General features: G+C 51.1%; 8 protein-coding genes across 8 annotated transcripts; 2 read left to right on the top strand and 6 right to left on the bottom strand.

Moving 5' to 3' along the window:
• Positions 1-1,633: 1,633 nt before the first annotated feature.
• Positions 1,634-2,680, top strand: An15g00550 (uncharacterized protein; the record flags this gene model as incomplete). Its single annotated transcript, XM_001396557.3, has 4 exons — positions 1,634-2,050; positions 2,124-2,351; positions 2,378-2,485; positions 2,570-2,680. The coding sequence occupies 4 exons, from the start codon at positions 1,634-1,636 to the stop codon at positions 2,678-2,680; spliced, it is 864 nt and encodes a 287-aa protein (XP_001396594.3).
• Positions 2,681-3,408: 728 nt separating this feature from the next.
• An15g00540 (uncharacterized protein) lies at positions 3,409-4,163 on the bottom strand (the record flags this gene model as incomplete). Its single annotated transcript, XM_001396556.1, has 4 exons — positions 3,409-3,472; positions 3,535-3,632; positions 3,741-4,001; positions 4,065-4,163. The coding sequence occupies 4 exons, from the start codon at positions 4,161-4,163 to the stop codon at positions 3,409-3,411; spliced, it is 522 nt and encodes a 173-aa protein (XP_001396593.1).
• A 429-nt stretch (positions 4,164-4,592) lies between these two features.
• An15g00530 (hypothetical protein) lies at positions 4,593-6,160 on the bottom strand (the record flags this gene model as incomplete). The annotated part of the gene is made up of 3 exons (XM_001396555.3): positions 4,593-5,911; positions 5,965-6,036; positions 6,100-6,160. The coding sequence occupies 3 exons, from the start codon at positions 6,158-6,160 to the stop codon at positions 4,593-4,595; spliced, it is 1,452 nt and encodes a 483-aa protein (XP_001396592.3).
• Positions 6,161-6,530: 370 nt separating this feature from the next.
• An15g00520 (uncharacterized protein) lies at positions 6,531-7,151 on the bottom strand (the record flags this gene model as incomplete). The annotated part of the gene is made up of 3 exons (XM_001396554.1): positions 6,531-6,664; positions 6,820-7,033; positions 7,113-7,151. 3 exons carry the CDS (start codon positions 7,149-7,151, stop codon positions 6,531-6,533), a joined length of 387 nt encoding a protein of 128 aa, XP_001396591.1.
• A 512-nt stretch (positions 7,152-7,663) lies between these two features.
• Positions 7,664-8,611, top strand: An15g00510 (uncharacterized protein; the record flags this gene model as incomplete). Its single annotated transcript, XM_001396553.3, has 3 exons — positions 7,664-7,701; positions 7,789-7,900; positions 7,973-8,611. 3 exons carry the CDS (start codon positions 7,664-7,666, stop codon positions 8,609-8,611), a joined length of 789 nt encoding a protein of 262 aa, XP_001396590.1.
• A 154-nt stretch (positions 8,612-8,765) lies between these two features.
• Positions 8,766-9,656, bottom strand: An15g00500 (uncharacterized protein; the record flags this gene model as incomplete). The annotated part of the gene is made up of 3 exons (XM_059744434.1): positions 8,766-9,233; positions 9,300-9,495; positions 9,613-9,656. 3 exons carry the CDS (start codon positions 9,654-9,656, stop codon positions 8,766-8,768), a joined length of 708 nt encoding a protein of 235 aa, XP_059602417.1.
• A 545-nt stretch (positions 9,657-10,201) lies between these two features.
• An15g00490 (uncharacterized protein) lies at positions 10,202-11,309 on the bottom strand (the record flags this gene model as incomplete). Its single annotated transcript, XM_059744433.1, has 3 exons — positions 10,202-10,717; positions 10,792-11,153; positions 11,285-11,309. The coding sequence occupies 3 exons, from the start codon at positions 11,307-11,309 to the stop codon at positions 10,202-10,204; spliced, it is 903 nt and encodes a 300-aa protein (XP_059602416.1).
• Positions 11,310-11,635: 326 nt separating this feature from the next.
• Positions 11,636-16,997, bottom strand: An15g00480 (uncharacterized protein; the record flags this gene model as incomplete). The annotated part of the gene is made up of 3 exons (XM_059744432.1): positions 11,636-11,720; positions 11,791-16,809; positions 16,870-16,997. 3 exons carry the CDS (start codon positions 16,995-16,997, stop codon positions 11,636-11,638), a joined length of 5,232 nt encoding a protein of 1,743 aa, XP_059602415.1.
• Between the last annotated feature and the right edge of the window lie 294 nt (positions 16,998-17,291).

The raw sequence follows: 17,291 nt of genomic DNA, 5'->3' as shown, positions 1-17,291 counted from the left end.
TGAGCTGAGAAGTGGTACTAATCTGGCTCTGGAGAGAGAGAGAGATAGAGATCTGATGTATGTATCAAGACGACTTAAGAGGGAAAGAAAGGAAGACGTGACAATTGTGATTATGGAAGTATACATTTCCATGGATATGTCCTCTCATTTGTTTATATACACTCAACCTGATGTCAACCTTCCACCATGGTTGCCTCCAGGCAGAATTATTGTGGCCTTCCTACAACTGATCTCTTGTGTTCCCTTACTGTTCCTCTCACCCGGACATTCCGTTGAGGTGGCCCTTTCGACAACTGAGAAGAGCAGCAGGAGGAAGAGCAGGCGAGGGGAATCACGATGGCAAAAACACTTGCGCACCCTCGTGGGGCTGAACCGACCCAGGGTTGCCGCCGTCAATGGCTCAGCCCGAATGTGTACCACAGAACAAGGTTGGAACAATAATCATGTTGGCCGATGATGATGATGATAGTGATGATGATAGCCTACAGCATTAGCTTACCCACGACTGGATAATTATAGCACAGCCCGCCTTGGAGCCGACGGGCCAGGGAACAACCAAGAGCTGAGAATGGACGATGAGCATAGCCCGACCGGTCCAAACTTCAGGCTTCTGGATCCTTCCCCCCCGTTCACTAAAACTGAACCACTTGGTCTATCCGGCTTTTAAGGGGTTCGTACTCTTTTGCCCCTCGTTCGTATCTCCTTAGTCTCTAGCGTGGCCGTTTCTTATCCCTGAATTTGCATCCTTTTTAGTTAATGCAATTGCCTGATCGTCTCTGTGCCCGCTGTTCTCTCTGTACTCCGCCATATCTGTAGTGTCCCTAATTCCACGTCAGGTAGGAATGATCGACTGATGCCCTTCGATTCCGGTCAATTCCTATGCGCTGTCAGATTTCTTTACCGCCGTTTCCCACCGGGCCCTGAAATTGGGGGCTTCAAAGAGGGAAGCCTAGCCAGAACTGATGCCAGCCCCATGGAATGTCAATCGCATAAGGGCCGCGTTGATTCTTCGTAAGCCGATCTTCATTGGCGGTGCAGGCAGTGAAGAATGCATGGTCATCTAACGGTATCCTCGTGCCACGCGCAGAAATGTCTCGGTCGGTGAACAGCAGCCAGAAGGCACTGCATATCGGGCATGTATGACCGCATCGCGGGGTTATCCGAGCATGGCGGGGTACGCTGCAGCGCCGCTGGCTGGTCTTGATTTGACCAAGATAGCAGGCTATACAGAGAAAGTACTAACAGTATGGAGTCGCGGGTAGATACAGTATATGGCTCTGTCAGGTGAAAGTAAATAGGACAGCATTTGTTGTGCCCTTTTCTCGCAGACTGAATGTCAGCGTGCGGTGGAAGGAGGTGGAAGGCCGTCGGAGCCGCATGAACCCTCTCGATTCGTCCAGAACGTCACGCTTTTTCTTTACCTTCATAGACTACCGGCGCATCTTTTTGGACTATCACATCCACCACAATATTTTCTCTATAGAGATATTCTCATAGTGATTGATACAATCTACATAATTTCACTTTTTTACCTGTTCTCCTTCCCAACGACGTCCAGCCTCCTATCAGACAGGTCGCCAACCCCGACACAAATTTTACTCTCCACCACCGAACCATCTCCCACTCCAACACCATGGACCCCAACATGAACAGCCTCCTTAAATGGAGTATCAAAGCCGCTACCGAGGAGCAATCCTCCGGTGAAAACAACAATAACAACAACTCTGGCAACAATGCCCCCGCCGATCCCTCCCGCGGCCTCACGCCGCAGATGCTCTCGACTCTCTTCGGCGGACCCTCCGAAGCCGACCTGATGAAAGCCGCCATGGAAGCCCTTCGCTCCGATGAAGTCGACCTGGAGAACAAGCTTATCGCATTCGATAACTTTGAGCAGCTCATTGAATCGATCGATAACGCAAACAACCTGGAGCCTTTGGGTCTGTGGACCCCTCTGGTCGAGCTTCTTGACCACAAGGAACCGGACATGCGCCGCATGGCGGCGTGGTGCATCGGCACGGCTGTGCAGAACAACGAAAAGGCGCAGGATAAGGTATGTTATCGATGTCTCGCTTGTCCCCTTACCATTTAGAGTCCAAATAAAGCTAACATATACCCCACAATAGCTCATTGTCCTGAACGCTCTTCCGAAGCTCGTCTCCCTTGCCACCGCGGACACCACTCCCGTTGTTCGCAAGAAGGCCGTCTATGCTATTTCCTCGGCGGTCCGCAACTACCAGCCCGCCATGGACGAGGTGACCAAGAGCCTTCCTGAGGGTTACTCTCGTGACAAGATCGACGCCGGAGACATGGATGCCGTCGATGCGCTTATGGACAAGCTCCGTGCTCACAAGGTCGAGGCTTCTGCTTGAAGAGTCAGCCGACATTTGTGACATGTACTGTTGATCGGATGCTGTCGCCTAGCAAGCCTACTTCGTCGTCATCTGGCGAGCACGTGGTGCCCTTGAGAGGCACACGTGCATTGCGCGTATACGCCAGACATGTTTCCTGATGTGATCCGATATAAAATTACATGGCCGGGCTATGCTAGACTGTCGACTGCCTAGAGCAGGTCGACCGAGCTAGGGCATTGACGATGCTAGCATCAGGGCGACATGCCGTGACAGGCACCCGCCTCAGCTATGAGGCTCAAGCCATACGCCCCCACCTGATCCCAAAATAAAATACAGATCATGGAACATGGTGCATGGCTAGTTAGAGGTACTAGTTACCGTCCTTGGCAGTCCACATGGCTGCCTAGAATTAGATACCCTGCGCTGTTTTGATATGTCTCATGCGCATCATGCCAAGAAATATAAAGACATCGGATATGCTTCGTGACACTACGTACTACTAGTATTTCCTTTCAAGTTACAATTTCAGACAGCTTAAGATAGCGTACTATATTGTTGCCTGAGAATCTCCATTGACCTGATCTTGGCAACGCGTGTCTCTGCTCGGCTCCTGCCGTGTAGTATATCACGACCAACACCGGTGGTGGTTAAATGGATGCCTGTTATCAAGTTCCGGCAAGGAACGTCATTCCACGCTTAAAGAACTACAGGAAAACTTAGATCCGTCGAATGATATCCATAGTCATAATTTGTAACAAGCATGCTAAAAACAGAACTACCTAATAACCAAACAAGAAGGATGCAGACCACTCAATGCAGCCATTGCTTTATACAACAACACGACAACCATCATAAAGAGTAATTGACCTCCATGATTCCATCAAGGAACAAGAAGTAGTAGTAAAGACCGATCACATGAAAGAAGCGCACATTCATAATACAATAACACGTCGCGGAGTACTAGTATCGCTTTCATCTCATACCAGCCAATCAATCAATCAATCAATCAATCAGCACCACAACTAGACCATCTCATCTCGTATGGGGTATCCATCCATCACAGAGCAAGGTTATAGGTGTAATCGTCTTCTATATTCTGGGAGATCCATAGGACGATGGTGCTGCAATCGCAAAGTTCATTAGTAAATATGTTCCTGCTTGTGTTTTCCTACGGAATACACACCTCAGCATAACCAGTCCATTTGCAATAACATTCGCAATACCAAAGTAGAGTGTCGGAAGGGGATACCCCTGGACCAGGTATTTGAGTACCATGACCGTCTATATTGCCATGTGTTAGCCTAACCACTCTACTCCGGCGACCCCGATACCCTAAACAACAGATAAGAGGGTAACAAGGGAAGGAATTATATGTAGGTGAATACTGACCACACTCCCAGCCAATCCACCCGCGAGCAACGCAAATCCCAAGAACAGCACAAACCTCGCCTTCCACGCAACCCCACTCCCACTATAACTGAAGCTATCGGCATGAAGACGCGACTTCTCGATCGAATTGATAACGAGCATTCCCAGCGCGGAGCAGATGCCGGGGATCCAGTCGACGAATTTGACGTGCACGAAGGAGCCGTTACGAGCGCTGTGGGAGAAAGCGGCGGCGTCGATGAGAAAGAAGAAACCCAGGGAGAACTACTGCCATGTGAGTGGTTGCGTTGCTTGATGGTGGTGGTGATGGTGACGATGGGAGCTTACCAGTGCGCCGGAGGTGTACACGCCTGCGTTGCGCACGGCGGAGTTGTTAAGCCATTCGGGCTTGGACCAGCGAAAAAGACGGTTGTTAGAGACGTCCATTTTGCTGGGGGTATATTATCAGTAAAAGTAAGATGTGATTCCGAAGAATGGGGTGTGTGCCAGCACTGAAGATGGTATCACCGTATGGCTGGATCGGCGGGTTGGTTGGAGCTGTTCGGGGAAGCCGGCGATGATGCAGTGCCGGGGCCGGAAAATCACCTGCCCGATCTATGCTCCCTAGTACTATCTATCTACTTCCTGTAGAAGGGAATCCTTCATGCGGTGCTGCTTATTGTAAATAGCACCTTTTGTTTATGAGATACCAAAATTAAATAGGGTAAGGTTCCTTTTTGCAAATATGGCACGTATGTTTGTGCTGTGACGTGATGGTATACACCTTGGATAAACATTGATAGCTTCCTGGCTTCAAACAATATCGCTGTGCTATATACTTCGTAACTCATCACTCGTTATCTGTACCAGACAGACTTAATTCTCCTCGCAAAACAATTTCAAGAACTCATCAATGTACGTCATTGCTTTCCCCTTCTCCAATAGTGGTGGCTTATTCGGCGAGTCGTTTTCGCCTGAAGACGGCTCTTTCAGATACTTCCGCAGTGCAAAGGTTGATGCGCGATAGGTCGCATGGTACATTGCCTTGAATTCATCTTCATCGGTGTTGGAAAAACCCTCATCATTCGCAGTGACCATATCATGGCTGCCGGTCCCGGTTTGCGGCCTGCTCGAGCTCGCGGAGCGTGCTGTAGCACGGTTGAAGCCGTAAAGCCGCATGCAGGTCAAGATTGTCCGCGTTATCGTGTTTTTGTTCTCCACAATAATGGTATCGGCATCCTTGGGCGCAGTTAGAGACTCAATCTTCCCTTCAGACGGCAATTCCGGTGACAATTCTTTTTCTCTTCGTAATGATGACTCCACGAATGGGTTTGGCGTGCCTCTCCGAGAGTTCAGTTCGCGCACGTAGCCCCGTCTGCTGCTTGGCCTCGACTGCTCTGATCGAGCTTCCAGAAGTTTGGTGTTGAGATTTGCTCCAATAGATACAGAGCGGGACCGCTGTGAGGCGATCCGGTCCAATTGGGGAAGGGAAGGCTCCTCTGACTCTCGCTTGACCCGAAGGCCTTGCAGTTGCTGGGACGACTGGGAGAGTGATCGCGCCATTAACTGCGATACAGCCTCGCCTCCCTTCTGCCGTACTCTCTTATGATGCTGCGCCACTGATTCGAAGAGCGTTGCTACACGTCTGCGCTTGGGACTTGGCGAGCGAATGTCCGGAAGGAACTGAGGGGATCGACCGTGGCCATCGGTATCTTGTGGAGATGGGAGAGATTGGGTTTTGGCAATGAGATGTGCAGAGATTGGAGTGGCATATATTCTCAGTTCCTGTCTTATAACTTGAGACGGCTGGTGGTCTAGCTCCGGTGAAGAGACAGGCGGGGTGGGCGGTCGTTCGTAGGATGTCGTGGTTGACAGCATTCCGTGTATCAAGAGATCGGTCGTGTTGGCTTCAGAAGTCTTTGTCCGTGCATCATTGTCAATCCCCACGAGCAGCCCAATTGGGCATTGTAGCGTCTGCAACCGATCCAAGTCATCATCTTCCAACCAGATAGTGCCCGTCAGCTTGTCCGTCAGCCATTGCGAGGTCTGCGGCCTATTTGTGTGAACTTCGAGATTGGGACCACATCGTGCATAGAGTGGTATGAGGGACGGGTTAACGAAACAGCGAAGGCTGAGCGCGGAGTCTTTGCCAATGTCTGGTTGCCAGTTCGACGACCGGTCAATCAATTGCAGGCCTAGCTTTGGTGATGAGTAGGGCGAATGTAGCCGGGTGGATGGCGAGGCTCACCTTGGAGTTGTGTGCCTCCATCCAGCGATATTGTGCCAGACCATACATTCATGTTAGAAGGACAAGGAATAACTCGTTCACATATTACTCGTGTTATAACTGACGATATTGGATCATTGTTGCACGCTCACTCACCAGTCGGCGCGGGTAATTTTACACGACGCGCCCAGGCGGCGCGCACCCACGTGACCGCCATTTAGGCACAATTACAGAGCGGAAGACATCGGCATCTCCAAGGTTTAAGAGAAAGAGGTGGAGGCATGTGTTATACATTTGAATGAAGGAATGTATCACACTGCACTGGCAGAGTTTCTATATAACCTCGTACTGGCTATAGTACATCAATCGTATCATCGAACAACGAGAGTGGAATCAACAGCTAGTTACTCCCGGGGCATCAAAAAACACATCAGTACGCCTAGCATACGTCAAATCAAAACGATGTCTCATAAAGGTGCATTGGTCAAGAACATGGAAGGCGGCTTGCTTCAAAAGGTCGATCAACAATCTGCGAGCGGGTATCCAATGCGAAATCTGGTCTTGCAGATATCGGTGCGCATGGCAATTTAGAAGTCTTCCTGTTCCCGGAAGAACATGGAGAAACTGATGATAGTTCCGTAGATCAACAGACCGCCAATGATGGACATGATCATGGCGGGGATCTCGATAGCGCCGCTGTGCGCAAGGACGGCGGGGAGGGCTAGTGAAGTGAGAATGGTCAGCGGGGATCAATAGAGTTGGGAAAGAACAAGGGCATGTATATTCAGGCGCAGCACAGTCTGCAGTCGGCTTCAATGGTAGGTAGGGATGATTGCGACCGCCGACCTAGCCCGCCTATCCGAGAAATCCACTCACCAATACCCATCAGCACCAGGAAGCCGGTGAGGAAACGACCAAAATCAGCAGCAGCATTGCCAGAGCTGTCCATAAAATCATCGGGGTTTGCGCATCGCGAGCAGATCCAGTTGGGCAGGGGAGCAACCACGTAAGTCGCAACGACGACCAGTGGGAGGAAGTTGTGCCAGAGCGCCGATGACAGGATAACAAGCAGGAAGCCAATGGCGAGAACCTATGCCGGGATAGCAATTAGCAAGAGTCCCAAACAGCAGAAGCAAATAAGCTTCAATATAGCTCCAAAGAAGACATACGAAGGAGAGGGCGATGATCGTCTTGAGTCCGGCGGTCATGATTGCGGAGTAGGACCGTTCAGAGTCCACGACAACAGGCAGAAGTGGGAGGAGCTTCACACCAACGAAGCTTGACTAGTAAAGCTTGTGGAAAGGATAGCAGAGTCAAAGTAACATGGGTATTAAGACGAGATGGCGACAAGAGGAGCACCGCAAACCGAGGACGGCCAAAGCCTTGGATGAAGCAGGAGATTGGAATGGAATGAATGAATGGGAAGGCAGTGACGTGCAGCGGAAGTGGATGATGGGGCGGGCGGCCTGAGGCAGCGGGCCAGCCAAGCAGTGAGAGCTTAGCCTTAAGCATGAGTTACTCTCAGTACTACCGCGTCAGTGCTTCTCTGCCTGCCCTCCAGCTCCATATCTCTCTCCCATCCACTCCTGCTCCCTACTTCATCGCCTTAATTCCTCTATTTTTCCTGTTGAGACTCAATCTCCTCCTTGGTTTCTTCCATTGAACTGACAGAGACCCCTATTCATCACCCTTCTGAGTCTCTCCTACCCAAGCTTCCGCCATGTTCAGAAACAACTACGACAACGATGCGGTCACCTTGTATGGACCTCCCCCAAGCTCCCTCATCCACTAGAACAAAGTTTTGTTCTCCCGATACTATCAGATTACTAACATAGCTCTCTACAGCTCCCCGCAAGGCCGGATCTTCCAAGTCGAATATGCACAAGAAGCCGTCAAGCAAGGTTCCGTCGTAGTGGGACTCGTCAACAAGACACATGCCGTGCTGGTCGGCCTCAAGGTTCGACATCTCACTTATATCCTGGCACTTCTCTCTCCCCGGGGCACATTCAGCTGACAGACAAATCTCCAGCGTAATGCCGAAGAGCTGTCCTCGTACCAGAAGAAGATCATCGAAGTCGACTCCCACATGGGCATCGCCATCGCCGGTCTGGCATCGGACGCTCGGGTGCTCTCCAACTTCATGAAGCAGCAGTCGCTCAGCTCCCGCATGACCTACGGCCGTCCGCTCCCTGTCGACCGCATTGTCAGTCAGATCGGCGACCGCGCCCAAACGAACACTCAACATTACGGCAAGCGCCCCTACGGTGTCGGTCTGCTTGTCGCCGGTGTCGACGACTCCGGCCCGCACCTTTTCGAATTTCAACCCTCCGGTATGACCCATGAGATGGTGGCATGCGCCATCGGAGCCCGCTCCCAGATGGCTCGGACCTACCTGGAGCGGAATCTGGACAAGCTGGAGGCCTCGTCGCGCGATGAGCTCATCACGCACGGCCTGCGGGCACTCAAGGAGTCCCTGTCTCAGGACAAGGAGCTGACGGTGGACAACACATCCGTGGGTGTGGTGGGGCTTGCGGGCGAAGGTGCCCCGGGGAAGATCGAAAGCTTCAAGCTGTACGAGGGGCAGCAGCTGGTGCCGCTGCTGGAGGCACTGGAGCAGGCGGATGCGGGCGAGACGAAAGATGAGGAGACGATGGAGGTTGATTCATAGGAGAAGCAAGATGCAACAGATACATCATTGATTTGGTAGTCACGATTCCGGAATAATATCACGTTTCACACACCTGATACCATTATATATATATAACCACACTCGGCTTTCCCACATCTACAACTAACCGTCCTACTAACTTACTAGATATCGCTTATTCTTCCCCCCAATTCAACCTCATCCTCCCATTACTAACCCTATACCCTTTCAACCGCGGCCAAACATCCTTAATATCATTCACCTCCACCAAGATCCTCCCATTCTCCTCACCAATGTACCCCTCCTGCACCGCCTTCCTCACCCACGCCAACACCCCATCCCAATACCCATCCACATTAACCACCACCACCCCAGCCCCATGAATACCCAACTGATTCCACGTCGTCATCTCCATCACCTCCTCAATCGTCCCGAACCCCCCCGCCAACGCCACAAACCCAGACCCAGGCCCTCCCTCCTGCACCTTCGTCGCCATAAGCCGCTTTCGCGCATGCATATCCGCCACAATCGTGGTCGTCCCGTACTCGGATTCCTTAAACATAGATTCCTTCGCCTTTGTAGTAGTTCCATTGGTAGTAGCGGCTGGGATGATTCGTTCCGCGTCCTTACCGGACCGCGCTTGCTGGATTCCTGTAGTTGAATCTGTGTCTGTGGGATGTTCCGTTGCATTGTCGTATCCCGGTTCTACCTTTACTAATGCGCGGGGGATCACGCCGTGCACGGCCTGCGGGCCGGATAGTTTGACCAGCTCGCGGGCTATTGTGCCCATTAGGCCTGCTGTGCCGCCGCCGTACACAAGGTGGATGTTGTTCTTGTGGAATTCGTGCGCCAGCTGGCGCGCGGCTTCCATATGGCGAGGGTTTGTGCCGGAGACGGAGCCGCAGCTGTAATGGGTTGGTTAGTTTGGGAGTTTCGTTATAAATTTCGTGGTTGGTGGCGAAAGGATTGAGTATGCGGGGTGAGGGCTGGAGATGATATGATATGATATGCTGGTGACTTACAATACGCAGACCACCGCGGGCTTAGTCCCATTCTCGAAGCCCATGATGCCGTTGAACTTATTGAAACTACTTGCTACAGATGAGGAAGATACAGACTCGCTCTTGTCGCTCTCAGAATGGAGAGGAGAAGTTCGATGGGGGTTTTGGCCGAGTCCAATGGTCTAAGATGTCGGTGCAGTGATGTAACCGATTTCTTGAAGCTGCGGTTCTGGATCCGAATGCGGACAGACTGCACAAGACACTTCGAGGGTAAACGTGGAGGTAGTAATCATGATGGGAAGGACATCTCAGTTTGATTTTATAGCAGGCGAATAATATGAGAGTTTGCGATGAAGATGTGATAATGACTCAGAGATACTTGACTGTCACTGGGATTGGATTGGGTAGCCGTGCGGGGTTGCTCTGCTGTCCTTGCTTCTGTTACAGAAAGGGTTCTATGGTGATAAGCCGGTAAAAAGGAGAGGATGGTAAGAGCCAAATTCAATTGTAGATTGAATAAGAGATCTAGCTATCCAGGTCTAGAATGGAATTGGGATGAGAGAATCCTGCTCTCATGATCATTAGGGTATCATTATTCTGTCCTCCCACTTCAACTGCCAACCTTAGTTTTCTTCTTCCGCATTTTATTCTCTTCGGACCCCGATGGCGTCGCCCCCTTCTCTGATACCTTTCCCGGTGTATCAACCCGGACCTGCGGCGTTCCAACCTTCGCGGCAGTGGCTGGCGGTTTCGCCGCCGAGGTTCGGTCTGTGTCATTGACTCGGGATAGGATGAATGATCCGGGCTCTCCCACCAACGGATGTTCGTCCATGAACTCATCCCCATACCTTCGGAGCAGATTGAATGACTCTGCGAGTGTCCGCGTGTCTTGCAGGCTAGAACCAGCGCCGACCATCTGTGAAGATCCAACGAGTGAGGCTTTGCCAGCTGCATCGGCGTCTGGCAGTGGTGTGTTTTCCTTGCTCTGCTGCGATTGGGTGCCAGGTTGACTTGCGTCTGCTTGCTTGAGTGCAGGCGGCATGTAAGTATGGCCATGGGACGGGGTGAAGGTTGGGAGTGTAGATGCTGTCTTTAGCAAGCTGGTGAGAGACGTAACTGCGGACAGCTGCGCAAGAAGTCGGGGTTAGCATCAGCATTATAGGATATACTGGAAGCAAAACAAGATCCGATGTGACGTACGATGCGGTTTCCCACTACACTCGCAACCGACGGGGCCATGTAGATGCAGTCTCCCACGATAAAGTACGTTGATAAAACCGCCACCTCATCGTCCAGGCCGGTCCTCTTGCGCCGGTTCTGCTTGCGAATCACCCAAATGTTCGACGGCTCGTGTGCAAATCGACCATCAGGTTGTGCTGCTGCCTGAATGGGATCATATGAAACCACGAATTCCAAGCCCTGCATAGTCTTCAGGCGGCCCTCGAAGGCCTCGCGCGTCTCCACAAAGTGCCGGAAAGCTTCATTGTAGTTCGCTTGGATGGCCAGTGAGGCGTTATTCGACGTCGGGTCAAAAAATGGTGACTCTGCGAAGTAGAAAAGAACTGTTTATACATTAACAGTGTTAGTTGGCTGCTTCTGTTGTTATAGGATCCAAATCTCATACTGTTGTTGGAGTGGAGATATCCTCCCATCATTTGGACGTGGGGCGGGGACCGCCAGAGGATTTCCTCCATCGAGGCGTCAGGTGTGCCCGCCATGAGGTCGCCGTCTGAAACGTGTTACTCCCTCGGATGATGGCCAGAAATTGCTGCAGTAGAGACGACGCAGCTGAATTGAGACCTCTGGATAGATCATGAAGATTGTAGGCCCGCGCATCTCTCCGCGGAGGTGATACCAGTGTTTGTCCGGTTTGCATCACTAGCTATAGCCCGGATGGAATGGGTCTGGACACTACAAACTGATGGGGATCTAAGCAAATATTTGAGCGTCTAGCTATCTCGTAATATGTACATGTCGGCACCTGGCCGTCTGTGTTAGGTTGATATACAATAACTCCTATCTAAGTCCTAAACACATTGCTGGATTAGCCCCTCGATTCTGGAGCAGCTCTACCTGCGCTCGCGAGCTTGGCTGCTATCTTGGGGAAATATTGCGCGACAAAGCTTTCGCTAGAAACATTGTCAGCCATGTTATCAAGACCAATGAAAAGAAACGGAGCTATTGCGGGAGCAAACTTACGTATAGTAACTGTGGGCAGAGCTATGGTCCTCCACCAGGTTGTGGGCCAGTTCGTGGCATAGGATCACCCACCAGTATACAAGTGCATCCGCTCGGTCGGCAGTCGGGTTTGCAAGCAGCTGCTTCTCGTGAAGCTGTTGGAAGTAAAAGTAATTGCAGAATACACTGCCGGCCCGGTTAAAGGCGATTGTTTTGCCCCCGGGATCATAGAAGATACTGAGGATGTCTGACCGGAGCGAGAATACCCCGGCACAATCCATTAGCATTGAAGCAAAGACATTAATGCCCACGCTATTCTTGGCCAAGAATTGACTGCGGTCCGGGAGGTTCTTCACAAATAATACGTGAATCCCACATGCAAGCGTCGCGACAAACTCTAAATCATGACTGGGCTTTTCATCACAGTAGGACTTCTTCTCGGTGATCTGGTTCGTCTCAGGCCGGCTATAAACATCAGAAGATCCATGAGGCCGACACGCCTGGATGGCGGAGAGCAGCTCCGACTGGAGTCGATGGGGTGAATTAACCGTGACAGGAGCTTCCGAGCGAGTCTTCTGAGGATCTTCGGCAGAGTAAGGCGGGGGAGGGGTGGCAGTCTCTGAGGATTCAGGACGGGAGGGCTGAGATTGCTCTCCGTTGAGGGCATTCCAGGGCGACCGGTTGCCCTCGAGCCCAAAACGCTTGGAGAGGTTGGCGAAGAACCCGCGTGGCCGTCGATCTTGGGATTGGTCAGGTCCGTCCGGCTGAACGTCACGGGTGCTGTTCTTGCCAGACGGCGAGTCGGGGAAATCTCCCGGCATTAACTGCTCTCGCTCGTCTTGCGCTGAATGAGGTTGTGCTTGTATCTGGGCTTGTTCCTGAGCCCACGCAGCTTCTCTCTCTTGCAGACGCTGACGCTCTTCCTCCAGCTGCTTCTGCCGCCTATCCTCTGCCATCCTAGCCTCGTGTGCTTTTTGTTTGAGAATGCGCTCCACATTGTACCCGCGAGCCTTGAGCTCCAGCAGATCAGTCTTCAGCAGCATCTCCAAGGTAAGGGTTGAATGGAGCTTCGGCCGAACAAGGATTAGGTGGACCAGAGCCTGGCTAATTTCGTAGAGGTCATACTTGCCCGGGCAGATCCACAAGAGCCAGTCTCTTCCCTGTTGAGTGATGATTGCGCTTCGCTTTTGGGTGTGGGATATCCGACGACCCTTAAGAGAGCGAGTTAGAGAGATGGAATGCACTACCTGAACTTGCAAATGCTTCTCTAGCCACCGCACATCATGCCGGATCAGATCAGGAGACTGGTCATGTAAGAACAGCCGCGAGCGTTCATTGATCAGCTTTTGCAGCTTGGCGGCTGGACGTTGATCGGCAGCTACAGCGCCCCAGTGAGCACGCTCTTCGACAAGGCCACTCAACGGTAAAGCCCCCAGAGACTGATAGAAGTTCTCCAGCAATTCTTCCTGAGGTGCCGCTAGTATATGTTCCTTGAAAAGATTGAAGCTCTGGAAATCGTCTACCACGACCGCATCCTTCGCAACCGTCAGAGTCCATTCCTTAATGCTTTGATCTTCATCCTCATCGTCAGACACGTGGTCATCTTTGGCGGCTTGCTCCTGTGCCAGGGAAGTAATATCCCTGCTTGCGAGCAAAAAAGCCGACCTCCTCATTTCTTGAAAAAGTTCGCGATCCCTCTTCAAGGTCGAGACATGCTCAGAAAGTGTCCTCAGTAACTTGAGATATTTATCAGCACTTTGAAAAGAGGCTGATATCCTAGCCGGTTCCTTTACGAGCATGCGTGCAATTTCCACCTTGGTGGGCTCACGTTTGGATCCGACGGCCATGAGGAAGAGGTTCGCCTCTTGACCAAAGTCAACGAAGTCGAAGATATCTTTGTAATCCTCGCCATCACCAAGATAACAAAGTCTGGGTGCTACGCGACGCACAACCTTCTTTTCCATCTCATCCTGTATAGTCGAGACGGGGACTACCTGCGCACTGCCAACACGATCTATATCCCGCCCACTCAGTTCAGACACCCGCCCAGCTAGGTACTTGAATATGACCCTTGCGTCACGCTTCGTGGACGGTGGCTGACGTATAAGGCAATCGATGCATTCGCTCAGAGCCGGGTGTTGTTTAACCCCAAACTTGGATGCATGTGGATGCAGGTCCATGCGAAGGATTGCGAAGCCAAACAAGGTCGCACCATCGTCAGTGAAACATTTACTCGGAACAGTCAACCCCTGCGATCCTTCAACGGGCAAGAACGGGACATTCACTGTACTGCAGTCAAACATCGCATAGCCACTTGTATGAAACTCGGCAATATAGTACGACATCGCTTTTGTATGGAGAACCCAGTTACCATCCACGGCCGCCTTAGCCATGATTTGAATAAGCTCAGAAGCTGACGGAAAACTCCTGAGTCCTAACATAGACAAAAACTTTCCTTCGTTGCTGCTGGGCTGATACCGACCTGGCCATTCAATGATAGGCAACCCCAGAGCTCTGAGCGAGTCCTTTGGCTCGAACAGCTCAAAAATCTTGTAGCGCTTGCGATTAGCTGCTTTAAGATCACCATTCCCACTGCCGTCGATCGGTTCGGCGGTGCATAAGCTGGTGTTTTTGAGTCGTTTGATATCATTCGCAGGAATATCATCGCGCACGGAAGCTAGATATCGTATTAAGTCGACATGACTCCATTTTCTCTGAGTGTTGTTAGGGCCATCGGATGCTTCCGTAGTATCGAGAAGACGCTCGAAGATGACACCGAGCTCGACTGTCTTACGAACGCCGAGCGCTGCCAGGAATTTCTCTTTAACTCCATTTAGGCCATGTATGACGGGAAGGTCATCAAACAACCGGACAGAAGAGAAGTAGGTCTCGGCAGGCAGTTTCATCCCTAGTTTAGTAGGGATCACAGTATGGGACTGTAACTGGTTGATCACTGATTGCTTCGCTGTCTGGCTCAGATACTCCCATTGCTTCGAAAGAACCGGCAAGACCTGCGCAGAGAATGAGGGACTCTGTGTGATATCCTGATCCAAGGGCAAGAGATTCCGATTAGCAGAATTGCAGACTAGCCAACGCACCCACGGAACTATCTGAAGTTCCGTCCAGCCAAAAGCCTCCAACTCCTGCTTCCCAAGAGACTTAGTAAATTTGAAAGGCGCCACAGTGGGTGGAACAGGCAGATTGACGGGTATCTTTTGAGGACTTAGATAACTGTCGATGCTGCCAAAAACAACCAGTCTATTCTGGGGGCTGCTCTCATCTTCTTCATTTGCAACTGCTACACTCAGCAGGCTTTGTATAGAGTATGGATCAAGCTGGCCCGAGGCAGCCCTTCGACCTAACCAGGCAAGGAATTCAATAACCTGGCCGGACCGTAGTGTGCTGGTCTCAAGTTCTCGTTTGATGTCGGAGACCGTAATATCAGTAACCAGGCCGAAATCCGTCAGTTTCTTGACGAAATCCCTTGCACCCGATACAAACTCATCGGGCAGAACTGGTATAGAATCCATGAAGCTGAGGTCCTTCGGGGCAAGACGTGCCTGATGGCTCTGAATAATACCGCATGTTGAAAGGACCTCAATGGATGCGCTTTTGTTACACGTCCAGAATGCGTCTTCGATGGTTTGCCCAAGAAGTGACGATGGCGTCGATTCACGGAATACGAACTGGTTTGCAGTGTGGATGGCTTCTGGAAGAACACCCGCTATATCATCCTTCCGCACCTTCATGGATTTCGAGGATTCCTTCCCAGAATATATCCTAGCTTTGATGGACGCCATCTCGGCAGTCCATGCGATCCGACAGACAATTCCTGCAGCCCTCAGCATTTCGAGATTCCACTTGCTGATGTAGCGAGTATTGAGATCAATACTTTCCCGCTCCACTGTAGGAATGACGGAAGGAGCAGAGATATGCGCATTAAGGCCTGTTGTTTGATGGGTGGGAAAACCTATGAAGACCCTGCCAGCCTTAGAAGGAAGGATAGAGGAGAGGACCTCTGACTGTAGGCCGGAGGCACCAGAAGCCAGGGTTGTATCATATGAGGGGGTCAAGATAGCGATGGTGGATCGCTTAGGGGGAGGTTTTCGTGTAGCTCGTTCAAGTTCGCTGCTCAAAGACTGACTGACAGAAGCTTGGAGGCTGGCGGTGTTGATATGTAGAAAGACCGAGGCAGTCAAGGTCTTGGTCATCTCTCCAGTGTCAGTGGAGCTATCCTGTTGTTCCGGCTTCACTGGCTTTTCGGGGGCACTCTGGCCTGTGAGTCTGGAGAAGAAGGTACGCAAAGAACCCGTGGTATCTCTGAGCCCCTCCCGGAAGATGCTGGCGTTAGGGTTCCACTCAACGACGCGCATCCACGAAGCATCAACCTGAGCAACCTCTCGGGTGACATTCTGAATTTTCATCAGGCCCTGCGGCGTTTTAGTTTCGATGTCCCTAGGGATGCTTAGATTGACGCTTGGGGCAGTCTTCTTCGTGAGTCGCAAGAGATTCCAGTCGTCCAACCATAGTTCTATACCTTCAAGGCTTACGAATGTAAGACTGCTGGACAGGAACTGACATAGTTGCATCAACGAGGGGACTGGTGACGTATCATTGCGGTAATCTAGAACAAATGTAGTCTCGGGATTTGCGTCTTCGTCCAGCTGTAATCGACGAGTAAAGAGAGCGTTGCCTTTCCAATAAAAGGCCATGGCCTCTTTTCCAGATGACACGAAGGGTTCTTCGCAGTCATCGAATACACTGTAAAAGCCGACACCGAATGCACCGATTTTAGTCTCATCCGGGTTGCCATCAGCAATGCGCTTTAACCTTGCCCAATCCTTCTCACTGAACGGAAGGCCATTATTTGATATCAACAGACGTTTGAGAGTGTGATGAGATATCGTGTGTTTGATTAAGGTGCTCTCGTCTGCGGCTGGAGGTAGCGGAACCGTCGTAGATGGTAGCGTCTCAAACTTAATCGTTACTTTCGTGGCATTAGCATCGGCCGCATTTTGTATCATCTCTCGTAAAACGGTCCTATGTATCCCACTTTAGTAAACGCCGCTATGATTTCAGATGCCACGGAAGTAGACGTACCATTTCCCAGAGTAGCGCGCAAGGACTTTGGAGATCAGACCCCGTGTGTCAACTGTGACCGCCTCCTCATCGTTCCCTGATCCCATCGTACGCGCCCTGAGGGCGTTAAAATCGATCTTCTGTGCCATGATTCTGCTCGAAGAAAATGCTTCTATACGCTCACTCCCCAAATACTCCGTGAAAAACAGGCTAGTGGTTGATAATCTAAGACATGGATCTTTTGGTGATGTGGTCGGTCAACAGGCGGCGGTGTTTGATAACACTGTAACCTAGACGACAGAGTGGTCTATAGATAGAAATTATCGCTCACAAACCAAGACAGAAGACCAAAAGCTACAACAAAAAAAACAGGGTGTTAGGAGATAGGTCTGCCTAGGAGAGGGAGAGCACGAGGAGATGAGAGAAGAGCGAGAAAGAAAGCG

The sequence above is a fragment of the Aspergillus niger genome (genome assembly GCF_000002855.4).
Source record: "Aspergillus niger supercontig An15".
In the NCBI taxonomy this organism is placed as follows: domain Eukaryota; kingdom Fungi; phylum Ascomycota; class Eurotiomycetes; order Eurotiales; family Aspergillaceae; genus Aspergillus; species Aspergillus niger.
The sequence above is the reverse complement of the archived record's forward strand: the minus strand, read 5'-3'. Positions and strand labels throughout refer to the sequence as shown.